Source organism: Lissotriton vulgaris, assembly GCF_964263255.1.
Source record: "Lissotriton vulgaris chromosome 8 unlocalized genomic scaffold, aLisVul1.2 SUPER_8_unloc_1, whole genome shotgun sequence".
NCBI lineage: Eukaryota > Metazoa > Chordata > Amphibia > Caudata > Salamandridae > Lissotriton > Lissotriton vulgaris.
In genome coordinates this window covers 2,692,566-2,717,150 of record NW_028240615.1, presented here as the reverse complement: position 1 = coordinate 2,717,150, position 24,585 = coordinate 2,692,566, and the positions used below count along the sequence as shown (strand labels likewise).

The window sequence follows — 24,585 nt, the reverse complement described above, 5'->3', positions numbered from 1 at the left end:
AGTATTGTGTTGTCTACTTACTCCCACAGCTAGCTCCCTGATCCATTGTGATCATAGGTACCTGTTTCGAGGATTGGTAAGTCAGGTACACGGAAACAAACAAGAAGTGAACTGAATTACTGATAATAGTGTGTAGGTTACCTGATTAAAGTAGAGTGAAAATATTTTTATGGGCCCAAGTGTGCATTATTTGGTGATAAAGTTAGTTGGGTGACCTGTGCGCTCTATCAGTAATTTTCTGGTAGCAGTAGTATGGTTAGGGACTAGTTAAGATTGGTAGATAGGTTACTTGTTGATAAACTGTGTAAAATAATAATTGCTGCTAAAATTTATTGCTGCTAAAAGTATCGATCGATCGAATATAAAATTGCCTTGAAATGTTATGAAATGTTTTTGAAATGTTTTGATGAAATGCTGATATATTGATATATATGTATTAACAAACTCGTTAGTGATTGTTATATGTTTGTCTGGAATCTCCGGAGGCAGAATAGCGGGTGGTGAGGAGAATACATCTTGCGGTGAGGTCAGTTACTCGAGGAAAATTAGTGCATGGTTAGGCAGAACTGGAACGCTAATTAGGGTTTCTGTATGAATAGTTGAATAAATGATCGCAACGAGTTCGCTAATGAAACTTCAATTGTGATATAACCTAGTAAGGGTCACACGGAAGGAGTAGTAGGTTCATCGGAGCTTGAGTGATAGCAAAAGAGTTCGCTAGTGAAACTTTAGTATATATCCCGAAAAGAGTGGATGAGTCAAAGTAGTAGCAGGTTCTCTAATGCTTGTGTGAAGGGTAGGCAGAAGGGATCTATCCGCAGTATATGAAAAGTAGACAGAAGAGGTTTACTTGCAGTGAAAAAAAATCTTTCTTTCTAGACACTCGAGTACAGTGTCGAATGTTATACCTTGTAAATTAAATAGAGCACTTGCACTTTAAAAAAGAAATCAAGTTTCCGTTACCTTGTGAAGGAGGGAGTCAGTCGCGGAGCTGCGCTGACGTCACTCTGTGCCGCGCTGGTATTGGTCGAAACAGCGGGTGTGTAATGGAGCTGGTATTGTAAGGGAGGGGTGAGCGCAGAAGCGTGAGAACCTGTCTCACGAAAAAAAGCCGCGCACCCATTGGTTGAAATTATTTGAAACCACAGTGTTGATTGGTTGATGAAATTTACAAGACGCGCTAGCATTGGAAGAAAATTAATAAACAGGAGTAGGTAATTCACGCACGAACTAGGTTTTACGAAGTATATGTGGTATCCAGAATTTTTACCTGATCCGAAATACTTAGGGTTTGGTAAGGAACAGATGTTAAAAGGCAGACCTTATAATATGTACGGAAGCAAGAGAAAAATGACTCTCGTAGACAAAGTTAAAAATTACTTCAAGAAGGATAAACCCATCAAAACTAGAGAGGGTATAATCATTCCACCACCTAATACTCCAGCATCATTCATGTTATTTGACAAAGGGTATCATACCTGTGTATGGTTGGAAAATTGGGTGGAATATACCAAAGATGGCGAAGTTTTATCATTCCCTTTAGACAGTACCTTTAATGGTAGCATTTTGTTTAATTTGAGGACCCAAATGAATGATTTACATCCCAGACCAAGATTGACGCAAAATGAGGCTTTAGAAGAATGGGAGATTGAGGCCTTTGAGAGAGATAGACCTAGAATTGACAAAGGAATAAGCAAATGGTATCCGAAAATGCATAGAGAAGCATAAGAGAAAAAAATGAAGCAGTGGAGACAGAACATGATGATAGAAGGACTGTTCCCAGTACGTACTGTAGACGAACCCGTAGGAGGAAAAAGGACAGAGAAAACCAGACACTTAATGACTGCTGGTGATTCTGAGGATGAATACCTGGAGGATTTATTAATGAAAAATCCACCACCATATGATGAGGAGTCTAGGTCCCTGAGTGCGAAAAATCCATTTTTTAGCAACTTTAGACCCCTCATTACCGCAGGCCTGTAACCTGGACCTGTCGGATCAGATGCACTTTCCCTTCTATTACACCAGTAATAGAAGGGAAAGTGCATCTGATCCGACAGGTCCAGGTTACAGGCCTGCAACAATGAGGGGTCGAGCATGCCCGATCCGACTGTCCCATATTATAGGCCGTCTTGTGGTGAGGGACCAAGTATGACAAATCTGACTGCACCGAATCTTTACCCTCCTTTAATTCCACAAGTGATACATGAAACCTCCATGGAAAAGGTTTTACAGGACCGAGAAAGAGAAGCTCTAGTTAAACAGAGAAATGAACTCATCCAGAAAATATCCCAGTTAAATTCAAGTCCTGAAGCTCTGATAATTCCAGTAACTATTGGGCCAGTTGTTCCCCTATACGGGGATAAACAGGTTAGCCCAAAGACTCCAGTTATTACTCCAGCTGTGGTGCAGCCAAGAAAAGAGCCCTTAATGGTTGATGACCAGGCAAGTGAATGCGAGTCTGTAATCTCCCTGATGGATTTGCCCATAAGGGAACCAGAAGGCAGTTCACAGAGAAAGAACACTCAGACTAGTGCAAGAGAAGTCCTGATAGAGTCATCTACAGGTACTAGAAGTGCCACAGTAGTGACTTCGGAAGAAATAGATCGATGGACCAGAGAATTAGAGAAAAAAAATCCTCAGCCAAAACCATTAGATATTTACAAATTAAGAATAGAATTGGAAGAACTGATGGCTGGGAATGTGGGACTAGACAGGCTGAACACCCTTAGTGAGGAAGAATTATTATTCATTTGCAAAAGTATTACCAGAAACACCAGAGTGTTCCATGAGAAACTAATGGACACAGCAGCTAGCATGGGAATAGACGTCAGCAGATCTAAAGTGTTGCAAAAGCCCTACAGAGCAGAATTTTCTGACAAAGACTTAGAAAACATGAATGTGTCAGGGAAAAAGGATCAGATAAGAGAATTATTGAATCTGTTTCAGAAATGGGGAGACCTAAAAAAATGGAAAGCCAGGTGGGCAAAGAAAAAGGAAGACAGTAGATCCAGACAAGTGACTTCTGAATATGCCCTAAAAGAAGCTGACAAGGCAGAAACACTGTATCCTATGCGAGAAGTGCCAGATGGAGGATATGTACATGGGCCATGGTCCCGACAGGATAGTGTGTCATTCACAAATGATTTCCCAAAATTACGAGAAAAACCTGTAGAATGGTACAGACAAGTTGAGAGATTTATTAAGGTTCAAAAATGTCTCCTGAAAGATCTAGATGGGTTCTTTGACATTGTAGTTCCCGTAGATTTGTGGACAGAATGTAAAATTGCTGTTGATTGGCCAAATGAAGAATATGCCAGAGACCCAAAGACAAGAGCTCCTTCGGGAGAAGTAATGAGGAAACACAACCAGGTAATACTGTACTTGAAAGGAAAGGTGCCTGCTAAAGAAACTGATTGGACCCGCATAGATAGAACTACCTAAAATCGAGATGAAACTGTGCATTCATACTATGAACGTTTGTTACAAGTGCTCAAAACGTATAGTGGGCTAGATAACATTGAAATGAAGGATATGACCCACTTCATTTATCGATTTTTTGTTAGGGTTAAGACCTGAGATTTCTCAATGGATCAAACACAATAAAATCTGCTGGCAAGCTAAACCTTTTGATGAGGTCCTGAAGTATGCCAAATATTGTGAAGATGAGCTGGAAAATAAACGAAAAGAATTAAAAGAAAAAGTTATGTGGGCACAAGAAAAATTAGAAGAGCGCCAAGAACAACAGTTAAGTAAAATGAATAATACCCAGAATCAAGGCCCTGGGGGTGGAGTAAAGCCCGAGTAAAAATGAGCCGAGAAGAGGCTCAAAAAAAGTTCCCCTGCCACAGGTGCGGAAAGATAGGGCACTGGAGGGACGAGGGTAAGGCTGTGCAGAATGATAATGTACAAATTAATGATTGAAATCCGCAGGTGCAGAATGAGGGACCACGAAAGACACAGCAACAGGTAAAACAGCAACAGTTGCCTCGTGCACCTAGGCTAAACTATAGGAGCAAAGCACAACAGGGTGAGGAAGCAGAGGTTTGGGAAGGAAGGGAGGATAGAAATGCAGCAACTTCGCAATTCCTGTTGAATGATACCTTTCTCTGTGATGAACCTTACTGACGGTGCCTGAGGGGGGAGGACGAGGAGTGCGTGCTTGGCGCCTCCTTGCTGGTGGACCAGTCAGGGCCATACATTGAAGGAAAGGTTGAAGGAAATGATGTCACCTTTCTGTTGGACACTGGTGCTACCCGGTCTACTGTGAGAACAGCAGATGTTCCAAACCTACCCCTCTCGGTAGAAGCAATCCAAGTAGTGGGTGTTTCTAATCAATTAATTAGTACCCCAGTTACCGAGCCCATGGAGATTACAATAGGGAATTTTAAAGAAATGCATAGGTTCGTTGTCTGTGATTCAAGTCCTGTGAACTTACTAGGACGAGATTTGCTGTGCAAAATGAACTGCACCATCTTTTGCACACCAAAAGGCGTTGAAATACAAACCCCAGATGAAGACGGAATTTACAAATTAATGTTAATAAGACCTGACTCAGAAATCAAAAGACTGACAATACAAGACTTACCTGAAGAACTCCAACAGACAGTGAAACCAGAGGTATGGGATTTTACTGGAAAAGATGTAGGATTAATGGCAAATGTTTACCCAATTAAAATTGCCATAAAAGAAGATGTGGTTTACCCGAACACTAAACAGTATAAAATGAGTGCAGAAGTAAAAGCAGGGGTTGCCATCGAAATAAAAATATTGTTAGAAGCCAACATTATACAAGAAGTGATGAGCAGTCCTTGTAATTCGCCCATAATTGGAATCAAGAAACCTAGTGGAAAGTACAGGGTAGTGCAGGACCTGCGCAAGGTAAATAAAATTGTTGTTCCTTGCTGTTCTATTGTTCCAAATCCTGCAGTGATTTTGTACCAAATTCCATGGAATGCTGGATGGTTTACCGTCATTGACCTATGTCACGCATTCTTTTCAATCCCATTGCATCCAGACAGCAAATTTCTTTTCTCATTTGAATTCAACAGTCATGTGTACGTCTGGAATCGTGTCCCTCAAGGGTACACAGAGAGTCCTTCGATTTTCAATCAGATTCTGAAAAAGTGCCTTGAATCCTTGGTCTTACCTGGAGAATCAGTCCTAGTGCAATACATAGACAACCTCTTGGTGGCGTCTAAAAGTCGGAAAGACTGTGTTGTTGACACCATCGCCTTATGAACCATTTGGGTGAAGGAGGGCATAAAGTATCACCAGACAAATTACAGTTCTGCACCTCCTCAGTGAAATATCTGCGACACCAGATAGAGAGAGGTATCAGGAAGGTGACCACAGAAAGAATTAGAATAATTCGAAACGTGGAACTACCAAATACCCAGAAAGAAATCAGAATGTTCCTTGGAGTTGTAGGATACTGTAGGCAGTGGATTGTGGGATTTGCAGTCCTAGCAAAACCATTGATAAAAATGACAAAGAAAGGAGCAATAGACCCAGTGGAGTGGGATGATGAAAGCATGTCAGCTTTTACAAAGTTACGAGAATGCCTGTGTACAGCTCCCGCATTGGGAATGCCTGATTACTTGAAAGAATTTGTGCTGTTTTGTGACACATGAGACAATTGTGCACTTTCAGTCCTAACCCAAGTGCATGGTTTGACTAGACGTCCAGTGGCATATTTTTCTGCTACTTTGGATCCAGTGGCTGCTGGATTGCCTGGATGCCTGAAAGCAGTGGCTGCAACTTGCATGAGTCTTGAACAGAGTGAATCCATCATTATGGGATATCCTGTAACTGTGTATGTTCCACATGCAGTTGTAATCTTACTGACCAGAACTAAAACCCAGTATCTCACACCTAGTCGGCTGACTAAGTATGAGAGAATTCTAGTGGGTGCAGCAAATGTAACCATTACTTGATGTAACATACTGAATACAGCTACCCGATTACCAAATTCACTCATTGCAGAAGTAAAGGGAGAGGTCGAGCATGATTGCCTTGACCTGACTGAGTTTAGTACAAAACCATGCCCAGACATCAAGGAAATGCCCCTGACTGTTAAAGATTTCGAGCTGTTTGTAGATGGCTCATGTCTAAGACATGAGGATGGAGGCCTTAGTGCTGCCTATGCTGTGTGTACCTTAGAACGTCCAGTCGAAGCATCCTATTTGTAAGGAGTTAAGTCTGCACAAGTAGCCGAATTGGTTGCATTGGCAAGAGCCTGTAAAATTGGGAAAAATAAAAGAATAACTATATACACGGATAGCCAGTATGGTTATGGGGTTGTGAATGACTTCGGCCAATTGTGGCTGCAAAGAGAGTTCCTGACTTCTTCAGGTACTCCTATCAGAAACGGAAAAGTTGTACAAGAACTACAGGAAGCAATCCAGTTTCCTAAAGAATTGGCAGTGGTCAAGTGTGCTGCTCACAAATCTGGCAATGACAATGTGACAGCAGGTAATCGATATGCTGACGAATTGGCCCAACATTGTGCAAGACATAAAATGTCAGTCAATATCAAATTGGGGGGCGGAAACAGCTGCCAACTTATGGTGTTTGAAGATGTACAAACATGGGAAGAACTGAAAGAGTTGCAGAATGCAGCAGGGCCAAAGGAAAAGAAAAGGTGGAGAAAATGTGGTTGTCAGAGAAGGAATGAGGATGGTGTCATTGTTTCCAGTGATGATATGCCTGTGTTGCCAGACAGCTTGCTTGCTCCTATGGCTAGGTTAATACATGGAGATGCACATGTAGGAAGAGGTGCAATGGTCCGTGTCTTTAGACAGACATGGTTCAATTCAAAGTTCAGAAACATAGCAGAGGCACTCTGCCAGAGGTTCTTGACCTGTCAGCAATTCAATCCCGGAAAGAAAACAGTAGTTTTACCAGGTAAAATTGGGAAAGCAGAAGGTCCTTTTATCAGATTACAAATTAACTTTATTCCGTTACCCCCCTGTCGAGGTATGAAGTACGTCCTTGTCATTGTTTGCCTATTTTCAAAATGGGTAGAAGCTTATCCTGCAAGAAAAAATGATAGCATCACTGTAGCCAAATTGTTACTGAGGGAACTAATACCTAGGTACGGTTTTCCAGTCACAATTGAATCAGACAGAGGTGGGCATTTTCAGAATGAAATAATAGGCCAAATCTGTGAAGCATTCAAAATTACACAAAAACTGCACTGAGCATATCGCCCAGAGGCTTCTGGAGTGGTAGAACAACTGAATGGCACTATCAAGTCAAGATTGGGGAAAATGTGTGAATCTACTGGAATGAATTGGATAGACGCTTTGCCCCTTGTCTTGATGGGACTCAGAAGTATTCCAGATCGGAAGACAGGCCTGAGCCCCCATGAAATTCTGATGGGAAGAGTAAGGCGGCAAGCATGGGTACCAGGATACAAACTGATAAACATTTCTGATGATTTGGTGCTAGAGTACTGCAAGCAACTGGGTGGCCAAGTGCGTTCTATCTCTCACCAGATTGGGGAAGACGCAGTCGCCAGGCCAGCAACTCCAGCCAATGATTTGAACCCTGGTGATTGGGTTGTAATTAAGAAACATACTCGGTCGAGTTGCCTTACACCGAAGTGGGGAAAGAAATGACAAGTGATTCTGGTTACCACAACTACAACTGCGGTGAAGTGTGCGGGTGTGCCACTGTGGATCCATGGCAGCCATACGAAAAAGGTGACAGAAGACAAAGAAACTGAGGCTGAAGGTTGTGCAGATGAGGGGTTTCCAGACGTTGGTCCTGAAGTAGCTGAAGAAGAACAACCGAGCACCAGTCAAGATGACTGAGTCCCAGTAATCGACCTGACACTCGATCCAATAAGAACCAGAAGACAAACCTACTTAGATAGAGAGAGGGATAGTGAGGACGAGACAGGAATAGAAGGAGATAATCAGATCATCGAAATCCATGTCAAAACAGATGATGAGGAAGGTCAGATAGGGACAGAACAGGTTATCGACACACCTCCAAGAACTACTGAGACTGAAAAGGGACAGATAGAAAATAGGGCGGAAGTTCAAGCAGAAGAAGATCAAAAGTTCAAAGTGCTTGAACAGGATCAGATAGAACTAGACAAATGTGTTCTGGAAATAGAAGTTGAAACAACCAAAAGTCAAAATCAGCATACACCTGAACAAGGCCAGATTAGTAACCAGGCAGAAGAAACCGAAATAAGACCTGGGACTAGTCAGACAGAAAGGGAAGAAGAAGACGTTGAAACAGATGTGCCACAACTGAACAAAAACAAAAGAGCATTAGAAGAAAGCCAAATAACAGTGCCAGTTAAAAGATTCAAAAAGAAGAATAGAGAGCCAAGATTTGTCAAAAGACTGTGACTAAGACTAAAGACTGTAGAGGAAAAACTTGAGCAAGAGAATCAAGACTACAGCGAAGCTGAGCAGTCTGGAGCAAAGCCTAAGAGAAGAAGTGCCCGAGTAAAGAGGCTGAACAATAAGTATCAGAATCCTGAATGGACTTATCTGGTGTTGGAGGAATTTGAAAATCTTGATATAAGTGACGAAAGTGATGAAGAATTGATTGCTGACCAGACTACCGAAGAAGAAGAACCAACCTGAACGTTGCCCTGTATAAGCAACCTGTGCAAAGTTACAAAGAGGGGTTGAGAAACTTCTTTTGAGCCAAAATGTCTGATTCCAATGTGAATGGAAGACCTAGACACAATTGTTGTAAAACATGCTGCAAAGTATGTTTGTGTAGTATAGCATTAGTAGTGATATTATGGATAGGAATAACAATTACTATTCCTTACATGATGAGTAAAGATACTAATTTGTACCCTACTAAACTAGTGACAAAAGACATAGAAGAGCTGCAAACGAAAGATACACCACAAAGAGTAGAGACACAAGAGAAAGCACTTAGCCTTAGACAAACTGGAATGGACTTAGATGCATCAGATGAGGAAGGACTACACTATCACAGAATCAAGAATAGAACTTATTTAAATGTATTTGCAAACCTGTTAGTACACTGCGTAGAAGCAATGGAAATAGAGGACTGTTACGTCTGTATGAAGCTACCTACTTCAGTAGCTGAGGGTGTGACCTATCGTCATTTACCACTAACCTATGGAATTTCCTGTAGTATTTTAGCTAGTTTGTTCTATAAAAGAGGACCGCTACAGTACTATTACTTTAACTCAGACGTGATATTTTCTGAACTTCCTATACGTGGAAATCTGAATCCTGTACATACTAAAAGTGATGTAACACGTTATATGGGAGAATATTTTCTAACCATAGGTACAATAGATTTAGGTGAAGCACATAGAGATACCTTAACATGTTCATTACATGAACAAGAGAAAATGTTTCTAAATATGGCGGAGAAAAGGAGAGAAAGTTTCCAAAGAAAAGCGAATGATAAAAGACAGAAAACTCCTAAGTGGGCAGAAAACATGGGAAGCACCTCAAATGGTGGAGCTAATCCTGCTTTGTTGCTGGATTTCGAAAGGAAAGGGAAACTTTGTCTTCACAGAGAAAAGACTAGTTATTATAATAACATATTCATTGGTTCCAGTGAATGCGAACACAATTACAAGGTAATTGGAGGTTGGGGTTTCAAAAATGGATCAGAACCTGTGTTTCCCCGAATTTATTATATATGTGAAAACAAGGCTTATTTCAAATTGCCGGATCACTGGTATGGAAGCTGTTATTTTGGAATTGTCTTCCAAAAATATACCATGTGAATGGAGTCGCTGGAAGCAATGAAAACACTAATGAATTAGTGCGTAGTAAGAGAGAAAGTGTAGTAGAAATATTAGGTGATATATTTAGTGCATTGATACCTGCAGTGGGAGTGACTCTGAATACACACAGAATCTGCAAATTGTCTACAGTGGTAGTTTGGTTATCAACTGACACTGCTGAAGGTTTCCTGATGGTCAATGCCGAAATGGTTGCGATCAGATCTATGGTTTTACAGAATAGACTTGCTCTTGACAAATTATTGGCAAAAGAGGGCGGAGTCTCTAGAATGTTGAAAGCGCAACATTGTTGCATTTACATTCCTGAGAAAAGTGTTGAAATTAAGAAATATGTGAGACCACTGGAGGTTGACAGTGCCTGGAAGAGACTAACTGATGGTTTCTCCTCTGTAGGTAATTGTTTTTCTAACATAGGTAAAAGTCTTGTGAGTAAAATACTGATGCCACTAGCAGGAATACGTTTAATTGTGCTGATCATAATAATTTGCTGCAAATGTCGAAAACACAAAAAGAAGTAGGCTGTGAATAAGAGAGGAATGAAACGGAATGTTGATTAACTCGAATTAGAAGAACTAAATAATCAGATTTACAAAAGGAAAAGAATTTCCATCCTAATAAGGATGCAGGGAAAAGGCTGAACAAAACGTTTGAAGAAATTGAATTGGGTGAAATGTGAAAAGTTGGCATCTGGTTCCATTAATAGTGATGATAGTAAATATCATCAAAGAGGGGATTGATGGAGCAAGTATTCACACGTTACGCGACTTGCTTGTATTCAAGAACCTCAAATAACCTTAACTTTGTAATCAATCTGTTTGTCTTACTAATATTGCACATTTTACACTACAAGGGGTGTCCCAGTGAAGCTTGCCTATGTGTTTACTAACACTAATTCGCTTGCCTCTAAAATGGCCGCTGCTTTGCGGGAAATTAGTCTGCGCATGCGTCGGTCATACCCACGTGATGTGACGCACTCGCAGTTCTGGTGGGAACTTGTTGCTCATGCGCAATGCACTTAAAGATGGCTGCTTTGTTTTCTCATATGCTCCGAGCTTGCATTGCCGCTTTCGCAAAGCTGTTTGTTCTGCACTTACCCTAATGCAATAGATATTATAAAGTAAGGGGTATAGTAAAGCCATTTCATGGTATACAGTGTAACTTTTTATTCTGTGTTTCTATATTGTTTTCGCTTACTTTTCATGTATCGTATTCTTTGGGCCTGGAAGGCGCTTGCTACTCCATCTTGAAGAGCCCGTATGGTACTTGTCATGTGATGAGGGAAATGAACCCTGCAGCAGTGGAACCCAGCCAGCTGGCAGCCGAAGCCAAGATGCTCCTGGGAATCGACCTGTTACCCAGCAAGACGAAGCTGACTTGTACCTGCATTCACAACATTTGTAATACACTGCTGTGTACTCTATTGTTCTCTGTAAAACATATGCCATGGGAAGTTAGAATTTAAGGGGTGGGTTCGAAAATGAATATTAAGCCTGAGAAAGTCTAAAATTTAGGTGGTGTGATGACCTAACCTCCTCTTTCGTCCAATCAGAACTTGGGGATTCTTTCAATTGCAACATTGGTGGGTGGTACACTGACCCGAAAACAGTATAACTAGCCTAGGTTTAGCAAGAAAAATTGTCCTACTTGTCCGAATAGCTGACCTGTCACTGACCCAACGAACTCTATAGGTGATTGATACAGAGAGCTGCGGAGCACTCTGTCCGTATTTCCACAGACTCAGTCGGGGTTTGGGAAACCTTAAGTGCTGGCGAAGCACTTTGCTAGGAGATTCGAAAACCCAATCGGGGTTATTGGCAGATTCCTTGCAGAGAGAGAGTAGAGCAGGCGTTGCAACCGAAGCTGTGGGTGTTGGTCGTACCCTTTGAGGAACCCGGTCCTGATCCAAATCCTGGGGTTATCCTGTCCTGACTGTCCATGAGCTGTACCTGCTCGCCTACTGGCAACCTGAGTCCTTGAGGGTCCTTTCCCGCCTTTCCCAACTGACCCGTGGCCAGGGTTAGTCTTCAATCTATCCTAGGTAAATATAATCTATGTGGGTGTTTGTCTTTCCTAAACCTCTTTCCTAACGTCCCGAATAAAATATACTTGCATACGTTCCTTTTTCTCTTCCTTGATGTTCTATAAATGAGATTTCTGTGCATTCTGTCTATTAGTATGTTCCACTTTTTACCTACCTTTAGTCAAATGCAGAATCGTTTGCATATATAGTTTTGTTCCATTCTTTCCCTCCCTATAGAGAATAAGTATATCTGGATAAATCAAATTTCATAAGTTTTGTTTCCTCTGAACCGTTAATGAGTTTCGAAAGTCTACTTTAGTTAGTATGTTCCTTTTCTTTACCCGCCTTTAGTGAAGTTGTGAAAGTCTGTTGATCTAAATTAGCGTGTTCCTTATTTTCCCTTCGATTCTTACTCTCATTCATAGCTATACAATATTTCTAATTCTAGTTATAGATAGTTTGATCTGTGTAAATTTTTGGCTCATGGCATATGATGATGATGATGATGATGATGATGATGATGATTAGACAGAGGTGTTTAAAACATCTTGAGTCTGTGGTCATTATAAAGAGTACAAACATTATTCAATGGTATATAGTATTGTGTTGTCTACTTACTCCCACAGCTAGCTCCCTGATCCATTGTGATCATAGGTACCTGTTTCGAGGATTGGTAAGTCAGGTACACGTTTGTTTATTAGTATAGGATGTAGTCCTCTCTGGGAATTATCAGTGTTTCAAAAGATTGAAGGTGACAGCCAATTTTGAGTTCAGAGGTCAAGTATTCTCCTGGGAACGTTTTGTGAAAGGCTTTGAGTATAAGGCTAAATAACTTGTATAAATTATGGTTGTTCACCCTGCAATTTAGAATAGGGTGGGCTTGTCTAAAGACAGACTAATTCGGAGGTACTAGTACATAAAGGAGAAAATCAGCTGTCATGTAGCCAAGCTTCAGTAATATGAAATGTGTCTAGACGGCCAATTTTACTCAATCATCATCTAGCATCCGGTGTTTAATAGCCCAAGTTAGTTTTGCATAACAAGGATTGGATATTGGTGCTACAGCTGTTATGTACCAGTGGTAAAGACCCAAAAGAGGTGATCTTGTAAAGTAGTACATAATGGTATAGATTATTTGCCTCGTATCCCGCATTAGTGGTGTTTGAGCCGAAATCTATCGAAAACAGGACATCTCCATCTGTCAATGAATTCATTTGTAATCAAAGAGTACATTTTTTTATGTATGCTATGTCGCTTTGCTGTAAATATTTTTTGTCACAATATGTTCGGAATTACTTCTAAGACACGGTATCTCAGTTGATTAACATGTGTCAGGCTTCTTCGAAATGGAGACTACTGCTGACTCAGGATTTTCTTTCTAGTGTTGCATTATTGTTTGTTATGCAGAGTTTGACTTTGCTCTCTACTTTTCCTATGTGTACCATTCCACATGGACTATTCAAACAGTATACATAATTGCTGGTATTGCTGGTTACTTGATGGAAAGGTTTGATCCCTTGCTCTGGACCTGGAACATGTTTGTTCTTGTTTGAGATATTCTCGGGGGTTAGATATCACTCTTAACCACATGGCTGCTGGGCGTTTTCCCCCCCTGTGCTGGAAATTGCTTTGAGGCTGGATTCATGACGAGCTCAGCTCGTCATCAGCACAGCTCAACTGTGCATCATGACGAGCTGAGCTCGTCATCAGCATCGAAAGGGTTAACTCCTGACAGAAGAGAAGGTGGCCTTTGAGGTTTGGCTAATGAAAGCTGACATGTTATTGGTTTGAGTTTAATGTACACATATGTGGAAAGCAGTTTATTTTGTAGTTGCATCCTTCCATCAAGGGATGTGATGGATGTGTTGGCTAGTTCATTAATCTAAGTGATCAAGTGGTTTTAATTGCAGATGTTTCCCCACCCCAATCAGTTTAGATTTGTTTCCTTCTCCAGTGAACAAAAATGGCATCAAAGTAATGATGGCAGATATGCCTTCTGGTAGAGAGACTGTTTGCCGGTCAGTTCAAGGGTGGGATGTTGTTCCCCAGCACACATTTCGTTCATCGAGGAGGAAGGGCTTGCAGCACGCCAGTGCTGCGAAAGTGCTTTCCAGATCCCGTGGTACGGGACATGCTCGGGTAAAGACCTGACCGCCTGCGCCCGTCAGAGTCCAGAAGAGGTGAGGCTGGGCTGAATCCCATCCCCCCTTTCTTTGAGCCAATCCACCAGTACCGTATTTTAAATAATATTCACCCTTCATTTTCCTGGTGAATATACTGTGACATGGGAAAGCGCAAGACCCTGATGGTTCCCTCTGGTGTGGCATGCACTACTTTGAATGGGTATCTAAAACGGCGGTTGGAGTCAGCTCAAAAGAGATCAAGCAAGCGGAGGGAGCACCGTTTGTTGCTCTTCTCACCACCCAGAGTCCTTCCAAGACCTGTACCGCCCTTGATGGATGCCTAAAGCTGCAGTATCAGCTGTGAAACTATCATTTGAGGCACAGAGTGAAGCCCTGAGGTGACAGTGTCTGTAACAGCATGCGCCTGCTCATCAGAGCTGGCTATGGGGGAGGCAGACAAATTTCAATCGAATGGTACCACAACCAGGGGGCAGGCAGGAAAAAGGAAGAGAGCTGTAGTAAGCTCCAAGCCCTACATTGCAAATCGTGTACCAAAGCACGACAAGGGGTCTGTAGAAGAAGACTCTCTTCTTGACAAAATTAACGCCCTCTGTAGTGACCTTAAGAAATCTATATTGAGTATGTTTGAACCCATTTACTCCCGACTGGGGGCTTTTGAAGTCCAATTAAGTAATTTGAACTTTCTTTCTGCCACTCAGCCGCTAATGAGGGCACTATTAGACACCTCATGTTCTGAGGTCAGGACTGGAGCGTCTCTAACCATGGCCACAAGTTCCCCCAGTTTGGCAGCAGGTGGATCTCTTCCAACAACCAATGCTTCGGATATCCACCCGCAGGCGCCTAGGGCTGACCAAATGGGAGCTCGCCTATCAACAAGGAAGGGTCTAATGGAGACTGGTAGAGGCAGAGCTATTGGGGAAGCCTCTAAAACTAAGGTGCAAAATTCATCCCTCTCACCAACTGCTCCCTGAATGTGCTGGTGCTGAAAGACGTCCAAACTATTTCCACATTTACTCATGAAGAATAAAACAATCCATTGGCTCAAAAGTAAGGCTGGCTGGCTCTCACCCTGCCATACTAGGGTATAATGGTTAGAAGAACTCCCTGGATAGGCCCTGGCAAAAGGGAGACAATAGGAGACTGTGTGATCATTAACTTTAGATCCCCAACAACGGCTAAATCCATTCTAAATGTGTTTGGTAGACAATTTCAATTCCTAGGATCTATACAGATGTTACTTGTGGCAGTGGCAGCTCCTCCGCTAAGGTGGAGGAGCATCACCCCACTGCTTTTTAGCAGTGTAAGGAAAAATAAAAGGATAATAACTCACTGTTATTATTATTTTATTTTTCTTGTTGCACCAGCTTTGCGGGGCGGGGCGGGCTGCTCTGCTGACAGAGAAGGGGGGAGTGGTGTGCACTCACTATGTGCGCATGAGGGCCAAACAGTCATGCGCACTTAGCATGTTCTCCACCCAGGCTGCATTACAGCTGGGTTGTGCTTTTTTGGTTCCGGCTGAATAATGAATTGCATTGATTGATTAACACGCATTCCTTTTCCCATTCTTTATCATAACTGAAATCCTTTCAAACTTAGCAATGAAGAGATTAGGATAGCTTGCAGCTTTGATGACCCCGCGAAAATTCCTTTACATCCAGAGTACAAAGGGAATCTGTGAGTCAGTGGGCATATCAAGGCCTTACATTTTCTACAGAAATTTCAGATGTATGATCTGTCTTTTTTTTAACTGGTTCATGCAAATAGTGGTTAATGTAGTCCCCAAAACATTTATGTATGAAATCCACAGATAAAACAATGGATCGGAACAGGCGACCCATTAAATCATTAAGTATTTTTGAATCACGTAAATGTTGGGTATCTTGGGATTCTGTGGTGATAGATATAGTTGTTTTTTTTCCAGAATCCTTCACCTTTCTCCTGCTTTAGCCAATATGTCTGTTGTGTGATCTGAATCTATTTTGTGGGATCTAGGTCTAGCAACTGCAAATCCATGATTAGTAGCACCCATTCTTTATCACCTTAATCAAAATTATAATTAGATTTTTAACTATTTTAATGCAGACTCCCCTTTCCTTGGCTATCGTGTGGTATTCCTTCATTTTTTAGTTGGGGGTAAAAGTGATATCTCTTCCACTTTTGAAACATGGCTAGAATGTTTTGGCTGACAGATGTGTAGAAATCTGAAGGTGGATTGAATTATTTGTATTCTGGCTAACTTTTGGAATTTCAATTGTCTTTCACACTACACTCAAAAGATTGTCTCACCTGCAAGTTGCAAATTAATTTGTATGGAGCACTTCCTCTTTGCAATGCATTGATTTAATGAACTGGTACCAAGCCTGTTCCTTCTTGTAGAACCCTTTTCTCCAAGTTGGTAAGGTGTCTTTTGGAGATATTCACTATAAGATGGTCTTCTGATCATTTAGCATAGATGCGGAAGTTGCTATAGTAGTTTTGTGTGCATCTGAACCTGCTAATGTTGTTTGCATTCTGGTGTTTGATCTTTGGATTCGTGCTTCTACTCAGCTTTTGACCTTAAGGTCTTGGTACTCCATTTGTTTGTATCACTGTTCCATCTCATGTAGAGTTTGCTTAAGTAAAGTCAGAACTATCGTGGATTTGTTCTTTCTTTTTTAAAGTATAGTTTTCTTCCAATGTATAAACTCTTCCTAATTTCTAATCAGTGGTATCTCCTTTAAACTTGTAGATTTTTTGCTTATTGATTTCCTTCTTATATTTACCATGTGTTGGTGATGTCTTTTACAATAATTTTCACTTCTGTTATGTTCATATAATAATATAGCTGAGACTTAGTTTCCTCTATGTTGTGTTCAGCTTCTTTGATGGTTTGTAATATTTCTCCAACTATCAAAAGGACTAGGTCTAGTTCATATTTAATAAGTACTGCCTAACATGTCTCCAGTAATTTCCTATTTTCTTAAGCACATTTTAATCTTGAGATGGGAATTAAATGCCACTTGTGTAGTGTTTATTCACTGTGTTTGTGCGGGACGGATAATATATTTTAACGGATAATATATTTTAACACTCACACAGATGAAAATGTGGCTGTATGGACATAAATATCCCCTGATAAAGGACAAGGTCCGAAGTGCATTAGGGATGCATAAACAGCATGATGAATTCATCATAATTTCCAATGAAACACAATATTTATGATGAAGAATAGAACGTACATTCAATAAGAACAATATTTGGAGACAGACAGTTGGTTTTTTTGGAGGACTCTTCCGACTAAAGTAATTGAGTGAAAGTTTGAGTTTAATACTGTTTACTGGAATGAGCAACTCTTTGTTGTACTAAAGCAGCGCATCAAAGTACTCATCGACCTTCAGATAGGGAGCATATGTGACTTTATCATGCACACTCTGGGACAGACAATGTACCTTGAACGAACCCATAATTGAGTAAAAGTAGAAAACGTGGTTTTGAAATCAAGAGTGCAATAGGAAAACATTTTGTCTTTCTAGTTATCTAGGACAAACACATACGTTCAGTTCATAGATAACCCATGGCTTAAATATTTGAAGAAAAATCATGCAATGAAACAGATGTTTGTCTCACACAAAAAATACACACATTAAACAATAAAAACAAAACAGCTTAAGAACCAATCTATATTTTAAGAAGTACAATTACTAAGAAAGGTTTATATTTCTATGAATTATTAGATTGCTTCTTCAAAGAATGTACTGTAACATTAGTAAACTCATTGGCAGCCAACGCCTTCCCTTGGTGTTTTGGAAGAGCGAATGAGCCGGATATTACAATGTGTGCATGGTAGATAGTCTAACTACGTGCCGTTTATCAATACCCTTCGCCCAGAAAAAGACTGGTTGTTCGGTGGTTACCGGTCATGAACACTTCACAGACAAAAAAGGCCTTCCAACATCTTTAATATCGAGCTGCAACTGCATTTACCTTGCTATCCTACTTGAGGCGTTACCATGGATACATGGACATATCCTCAACGACACGTTCAGTGAAAAAAAAAGGAAGATAATATCTGGAAATTGTGCCTTAAAGAGACTCCATTACCGAAGAATTATGTGTAAAAGAAGGTGACGGCTTTCCTTTTCTGTGGAAACTATACTTCTCAAAGACACCAGGAATAATAATGTCACCTTCACAGGCGCATTTTATTGTAATCATGTTACTGACTTTTATACCAGGGCATTTAAGGTCATTTGTGATGCATCTCAATTCCCTAGATGTATTTTTGCAATTTTGTGGAACAATGGTTTTGAAAAAAATATATATCTCAGGGGTATCGCTACCAGCGAAGCATAAAGTGAGACTCAGCAGGCAAGCACCGCCCCCTAATTTACAAACTCGTTTGGGGAATATAGTATGCTAGAATATGCTCTCCCCCAGATATGCTCACATTCCAAGGGCGTATTTTAGAAACACCCCCTTCCTTATTTACATAAAGGCTAAATATAACCAGTACACGTCTTCGGTCTTGAAAATACACCACATGCGTAATATTTCAAGTTTAAATAAATAAGAAAAAACTTAACAGGAAGTGAATACGTGCAGTCTAACGTGGAACAAAATGGCGCTCCATGGCTTGCTTACCCTCGTGTGACTCGCCGTTTCTTTTCTCCTGCATCGCAGCTTCAAAGGTCAGCTGAAGGATTTTGTTTAAAGTGCTTATCCAGTCCTCCATTTCCACTTCGCTGTCTGCGGCCAAAAGATAACTGCTTTTGTCTTGCATCTTGAGCTCAAAAGCAAAGCGCCGGACTCTGTTGTTCTAAAATAAAACAGAAGCCTTTCCATAACAACAAAGATTATAAAGAAGGTCTGCCTGCAATAAAGACTCTTTCTGTAAGCTTCTCTGGCCGCTAAGAATTCTCAAAGATACTGTTCCTGTTTATACGCCTTAAGCATCCTTCAACAATTCTTCATCCCTGTTCACAAACTTGCTGCCCGCTGTTTATACTGCATTAAAGGTTTTAGCTAAGCCAAGGAAAATGGTGTGGTGTTTTAGTTCAGAATAAAACGGTTTCGGAGCACAACACATCTGTGGAGAGGAAAGTAATCTATTCAAACAAGTCAACCCATTCAACACAGCCAATAGTGCTATCTCGGCCATGCAGGTGTGGCTTCATCAGAGAGCCAATGCGAACCTTAATCGGGAGGACAGAAGCGGATGGACCATCCTTGTTTTTCAAGAAGAATCTAGAACAGACTCTTGCAAGATTTTACATGGGGTGCTGGGGAGCTGTCTCAGAGTGCGAAGTTGTGCTTTGGTGCCGATAATGGAGTATGAAGCTCTACATAAATGCTACACTACACTAAACAACAACGTCACAGACAGTAAGGAATCCAGGAGTACTGCTTTCACTAACCTGCAGATTGTAAGGCTCATATCAGTTTAGTACTGACCGGGTTAGCGGCAAAGGCTCGCTATTACAGAAAATGTGGCGAAGCGTGAGAAATATTGTGTGGTGGACCTGCCTTGTTGTGCACCGTGAAGGCAGTGGCTGAGTTAGAGGAATCGGTTAGCTCGAGACATGCCTCGCCACTGCCAAGGTGGTGAATTCCTTGTGTAATGATGATCATCTATGTGCTGGTATGAATTGATTGTGGCGTGGTCAGACAGCACTAATTGGCCACATGAGTCCTCACCGACCCACTCCCCAGGGAGAGGTGACTCCAGCGGTCCCTATTCATTGTGCTCAATTTTTTGCTACAATATTTTGGCCTCTCGATATTCTGTTGCTGATATTCTTGTGGAATATCCACAAGCATATAGGTCTGAACATCAATAACGAGTAAGCATGCAACTTAACAATTAGATATCACAGAAACCTATTATATGTGTTATTGTCAATTTAACCCCTTCGAGGCTGATGACGAGCTGGGCTCGTCATGGTGTAGCCTCCTCAAACACTGATGACGAGCCCAGCTCGTCATGAACAATGGGAATTTTAAAGGATCAGCGCAGGAGGAAAATAACACTAGCATCGATGGTGTTAAATGAACATTGCCCACGGATTAAATGTTTACGAAAAGTTGGGCTGGTGTAGCTATGTAGTGTTGGTGTCTAACTTGTGTTTAGACCCAGAATGGAGCAGTGGCACTGCCATAAAGCTCCGCTTTCACAAACGCATTCCCCCACAGAGCAAAAAAGCAGCAAAGGAGCTAGCTCAACGTAACCACACTTTCAAGAGACTAGTCCTACCTACTATTCGTTTTCTTATGATGGACAGATGGGGTTTCCTTGAACAACTCCTCTGTATGATTGTTTGTTTGTACTAAGGACAATGCATTTCAGGTACATTTTTAATCAGGCAAATAAGAAACACTTGTTTTTAGCCTGTTTGTATACCGTGTTTATATATTCTTTATAAAGGATATATAAACTATTTTTCAAACGAAAAAGATTTAAATAAGTCTAAATCAATAAATAGATACATTACATGAAAAGTAACTTTTGAAATAGAACTCAATAGGTAGGCATTGGTAGAATCCACTATCAATGGAAAAGATACAACATTAAACCGATATTTTAAGCTGAGAAGGTGTGTTTTTTGTTTATAGTTGAATAATCCTCTCTACCTGAAATGATGTACACAGTACCAATAAAGTAGGAGGCAACTGGGTGTAGTGTGACAACATTGATTGAATCAGGCATTACAAGTCATAAGACAGATAATACAGTAACAAATGTATATTTTTTTAACTACATGATGGCCTATGATTTGCTGGAGGGTCAGTGAGGAGTGAGTGGAAGGGAATAGGGTTGTTGTGGTGGTGGGAGGTTATCCAAGTTGATAAAGCCATGAGAGTGTCGCCCTACAGATTTGATGATTGGGGTTTATTCCGAGGTGCTAAATGCTCAAAGGATCTGAACTTGGAGCATGAGGCGGCTTGGAGAGGAAAACCAGTGCAAATGTGAAAATCTTAGCTTTTGTGTAGGGGACACATAGGAGAAGGCTAGGTGAAGTAAAGAATGAGGGGGCAGACAGGTGTAGACAGTGTAGTGAGCAAGAATAAGACATTTGTAGAATACCTTTCTCCTGGCAGGTCACCAGCAAATATGGTGGTGGTAAGGAAGAGGGCTGAAGAATGGGGACTCTAAAAAGTTTCTCAAGGAGTGAAAGTTGATAAATTAGTTATGAGTTTTTTCTAACGTGGAAGGTTTGTGCATAGCCTCAGTTCTCCCCATGACATGGACTGATCACTCAGTCATTCTTAGCCACCTTACTATTAAAGCCTCGTCGAGAAAAAAGGCTGCTCACATGAATAGTGGCACTTTTAAAGCATGGAAGGACATCAACTCCAATGACCTTACGATGCTGTTAAACAACACCATCCCGGATCTATCCACTGATCCCAATACTGCCACCAACCAATTTCAGACATGGTTGGCTGAAGCCACCACTCAGCTGGCACCTACCAAATCTCTGTCAAAAAACTGAAATTTGCCTAAAGCTCAGTGGTATACTAAAGAACTGAAAATTCAAAAACAATTAACTAGGAATAGAGAACGGCATTGGCGAAGAACTTATGATAGCGAAAATAAGGAAAAATATAAACAAGCTCTTGCTTCCTATAAAGCTATGATAGTAGCTGCAAAAAAACACTATTTCACCACCAATATAGAGACTGCGAAAAATTCCAGCAGACAGCTATATAATATTGCTAAAACCCTTTCTGGAAATACCCCAGATCTCAACCCCCCCCCATCACAAGTACTATGTGATGCCTTATCTAAGTTCTTTTTCACGAAGGTCAATGACATTTACCAAGCTTTTAATTCAGACCCCGCCAGCAGTCCTGCCACGTCCTCAATGATCACACCGAAAAACACCATGACCAATTTTAAACCCCTCACCACCGACCAAATTAAGGGTATAGTAAAATCGATCAAAGCTGGGTCAGCTCTGGATCCCTGCCCAACCTCGGTAATTGCAACCGTACCAGACACAGTCATTCCCATTATCACACATGTCTGTAATACTATACTGACATCTGGAATCTATCCTGCTTCATTAAAAAACACACTGATAAAACCCCTGCTAAAAAAGCCTGGTCTAGATAAAGGTGAATTAAAAAACTATCGCCCTATCGCAAGCCTCCCTTTTCTAGCAAAAGTCACCGAAAAGGCCATGAACCAGCAACTCTCGGAATTCATTGAGAGTCACAATCTGCTGGATGATACACAGTTCGGTTTCCGCAAACACCACGGAACGGAAACCGCTCTCATCAAGGCAGCTGACGACATAAGAACCATCCGTGATCAGGGAGGTACAGCATTGCTTGTCCTTCTGGATCTTTCAGCTGCCTTCGACACGGTCGACCATAAGATCTTGGTCGACCGTGTCGAAAGGATGGGTATTCAGCTAACTGCCAAGGATCTTCTTGCCTCTTTTCTGGCCAACAGAACCCAGGCAGTCACCATGGGCCTTTTCCAATCAGCGGAACTGTCGTTGCCGTGTGGGGTCCCTCAAGGCTCATCCATCAGTCCGACACTATTTAATATCTATGTGTCGGACCTTGCTAGTGTCATCAAAGCACACGGGATGAGCCTCACCTCATACGCTGACGACACCCAGCTGGTCTTGGCCATAAAGGGCGATGGACAGGAGGTAGCAGAAAGATTCCAAAGGGGGATGATTGCTATCGGTGAGTGGATGGCAAGAAATTGCCTGAAGCTCAATTCCGATAAAACGGAAGTGGTCATCTTTGGTAACCTTCAGCCAGCCTGGTCGGCAGCTTGGTGGCCATCGGTTCTTGGTGTCCCTCCTACCCCCACCGCTAAGGTTAGAAACCTAGGAGTGACATTTGATGACAAGCTATGTTTCATGGCCCATGCAAACAAGGTGGCAGCTAACGCCCATTTTAAGCTCAAAGTAATAAAAAAGATCATTCCTTACTTACCAGATTCAGCAGCCAAGACGTTAGTCACCTCCTTGGTCCTGACATCGTTGGACTACTGCAACGGTCTTCTGCTTAATGCACAAAGCAGAGTCACGAAAAAGCTTCAGACTGTGCAGAACGCAGCGGCACGCGTGCTATCCAAAAAACCCAAGTTTACTCCCATCTCGGACACCCTGCAAGATTACCACTGGCTAACCATTCAAAATAGGGCTAAATTCAAAGCATTATGCATAGTTTATAAGACCCTGCAAGATCAAGGACCGCGCTTCCTCAAAAAACTACTAATTCCTTATAACCCGTCTAGAACACTTCGGTCCCCCTCATTGAACCAACTTGTGGTTCAACGAAGTAGAACAGTCTCATGGGGTGATCGCCGCTTTTCTATCGCAGCCCCTAAAATCTGGAACTCCTTACCGAACCACATTAAAATAAGTTCCACGCTCCTCCAGTTCAGAAAGAAACTGAAGACGTGGTTATTCAATCAGTAAACCCAGATACCAATCTGCTGATCAGGGATACACAGCATTGCATACCAGCGCCGAGACGCCTACGGGTATTTGCACGCGCTCTATAAATATCATTAAATAAATGAGGGGGCTCTGGTGATCGTATTGCAGGAGGCCAAGTGGGAGGCTGTTCTGATAGTCCATCTTAGTCAAGACTGGGATGAATTATTTGCAGTGTGAATGAGCAGGATTGATATGACAATTGTTTTTGTTGCTGGAAACTGTCTGAGGTGGATGCATTTAAGGACATCAGCCTCAAGCTCAACTCAAATTGTTCACCTAGATTTCTAGCGGAGGGAGAGGGAAAAATGTCCTTATTCATGGGTAGACAAGGACATTTTCAGTCTGCACTCATGTTCTCCTCTTGCTACACAACTGGGGTTGACAAGTAAGAGTACAGATGAGACATGAAGTAATTATTTATATTTTGTTAGGAAACAGACATGAAGGTGTGGAGAACCATCCAGTACCAGGTGGCTGAGAGACAGTCAGAGATCCTAGGTGAAAGGAGGGCAGACTGGACGTAAAGGAAGACGTCTGAGTACAGTCGCAGGTGATGGAGAAGGGTAAGCCAAAGAATATATAACAAAGGGGATGGGGTTAGGAGAAACAGCAGGTAGACTGAGCTTTAGAGGATGCCATCTGAAAAAGATAGATGTCAGTCGAGTGTTGAGCTGGTAATTCCCAAGACTACAGGGGAGAAAGCTGAACCTGGATCAGCTCTTGGTAAGTGCAAGCCAGCCATGGGTCTGCGGAGGGGGTCTTTAGAGACATAAATGCTGCCAAGGACTGCAAGCCATTTAAATGAAGGAGAACATTTTCCTATAGCAAGTGGGCTATCCAGCCCAACGTTAAAGACCTCATACAATAACCATCACAGAGTTCAGCTCCAGCCTTTCAAAGTACGCCATAACCATAAATAGTTTTTTAATTAATATATAATTAGTATATAAACTAAGAGGTCTTTAAAATCAAATTTAACATTAAGAATGTAAAGTAGTTAACGTTTAAATGGCAAATCTCTATGCATTTTCTTAATGTTGTTTTTATTACCGTCAAAGATTAAACAGATTGTTGTAAAATTAACAGGATTTAAAATGCTCCTGTGAGATATGTCAGCTAATGGGGGAAGCCTCAGCAGAGGCAGTGTTTAATTATTGAGATGTAAATTCTACAGCTGTTGTTGGCTGCTTTAATGTTAGACTACCCAGCGAATCCCTGCTC

At 41.4% G+C, this 24,585-nt stretch overlaps 1 protein-coding gene across 9 annotated transcripts in view; it reads right to left on the bottom strand.

The window, feature by feature from the left end:
* DOCK9 (dedicator of cytokinesis 9) overlaps positions 1 to 24,585 on the bottom strand; it is a 1,255,128-nt gene that overhangs the window by 600,692 nt on the left and 629,851 nt on the right. For all 9 annotated transcript variants that reach the window (XM_086947866.1, XM_086947869.1, XM_086947867.1 and 6 more), the window contains exon 8: positions 18,545 to 18,719. In XM_086947866.1, the coding sequence (XP_086803992.1) occupies positions 18,545 to 18,719 (175 nt within the window). The remainder of the gene's footprint in view (positions 1 to 18,544; positions 18,720 to 24,585) is intronic.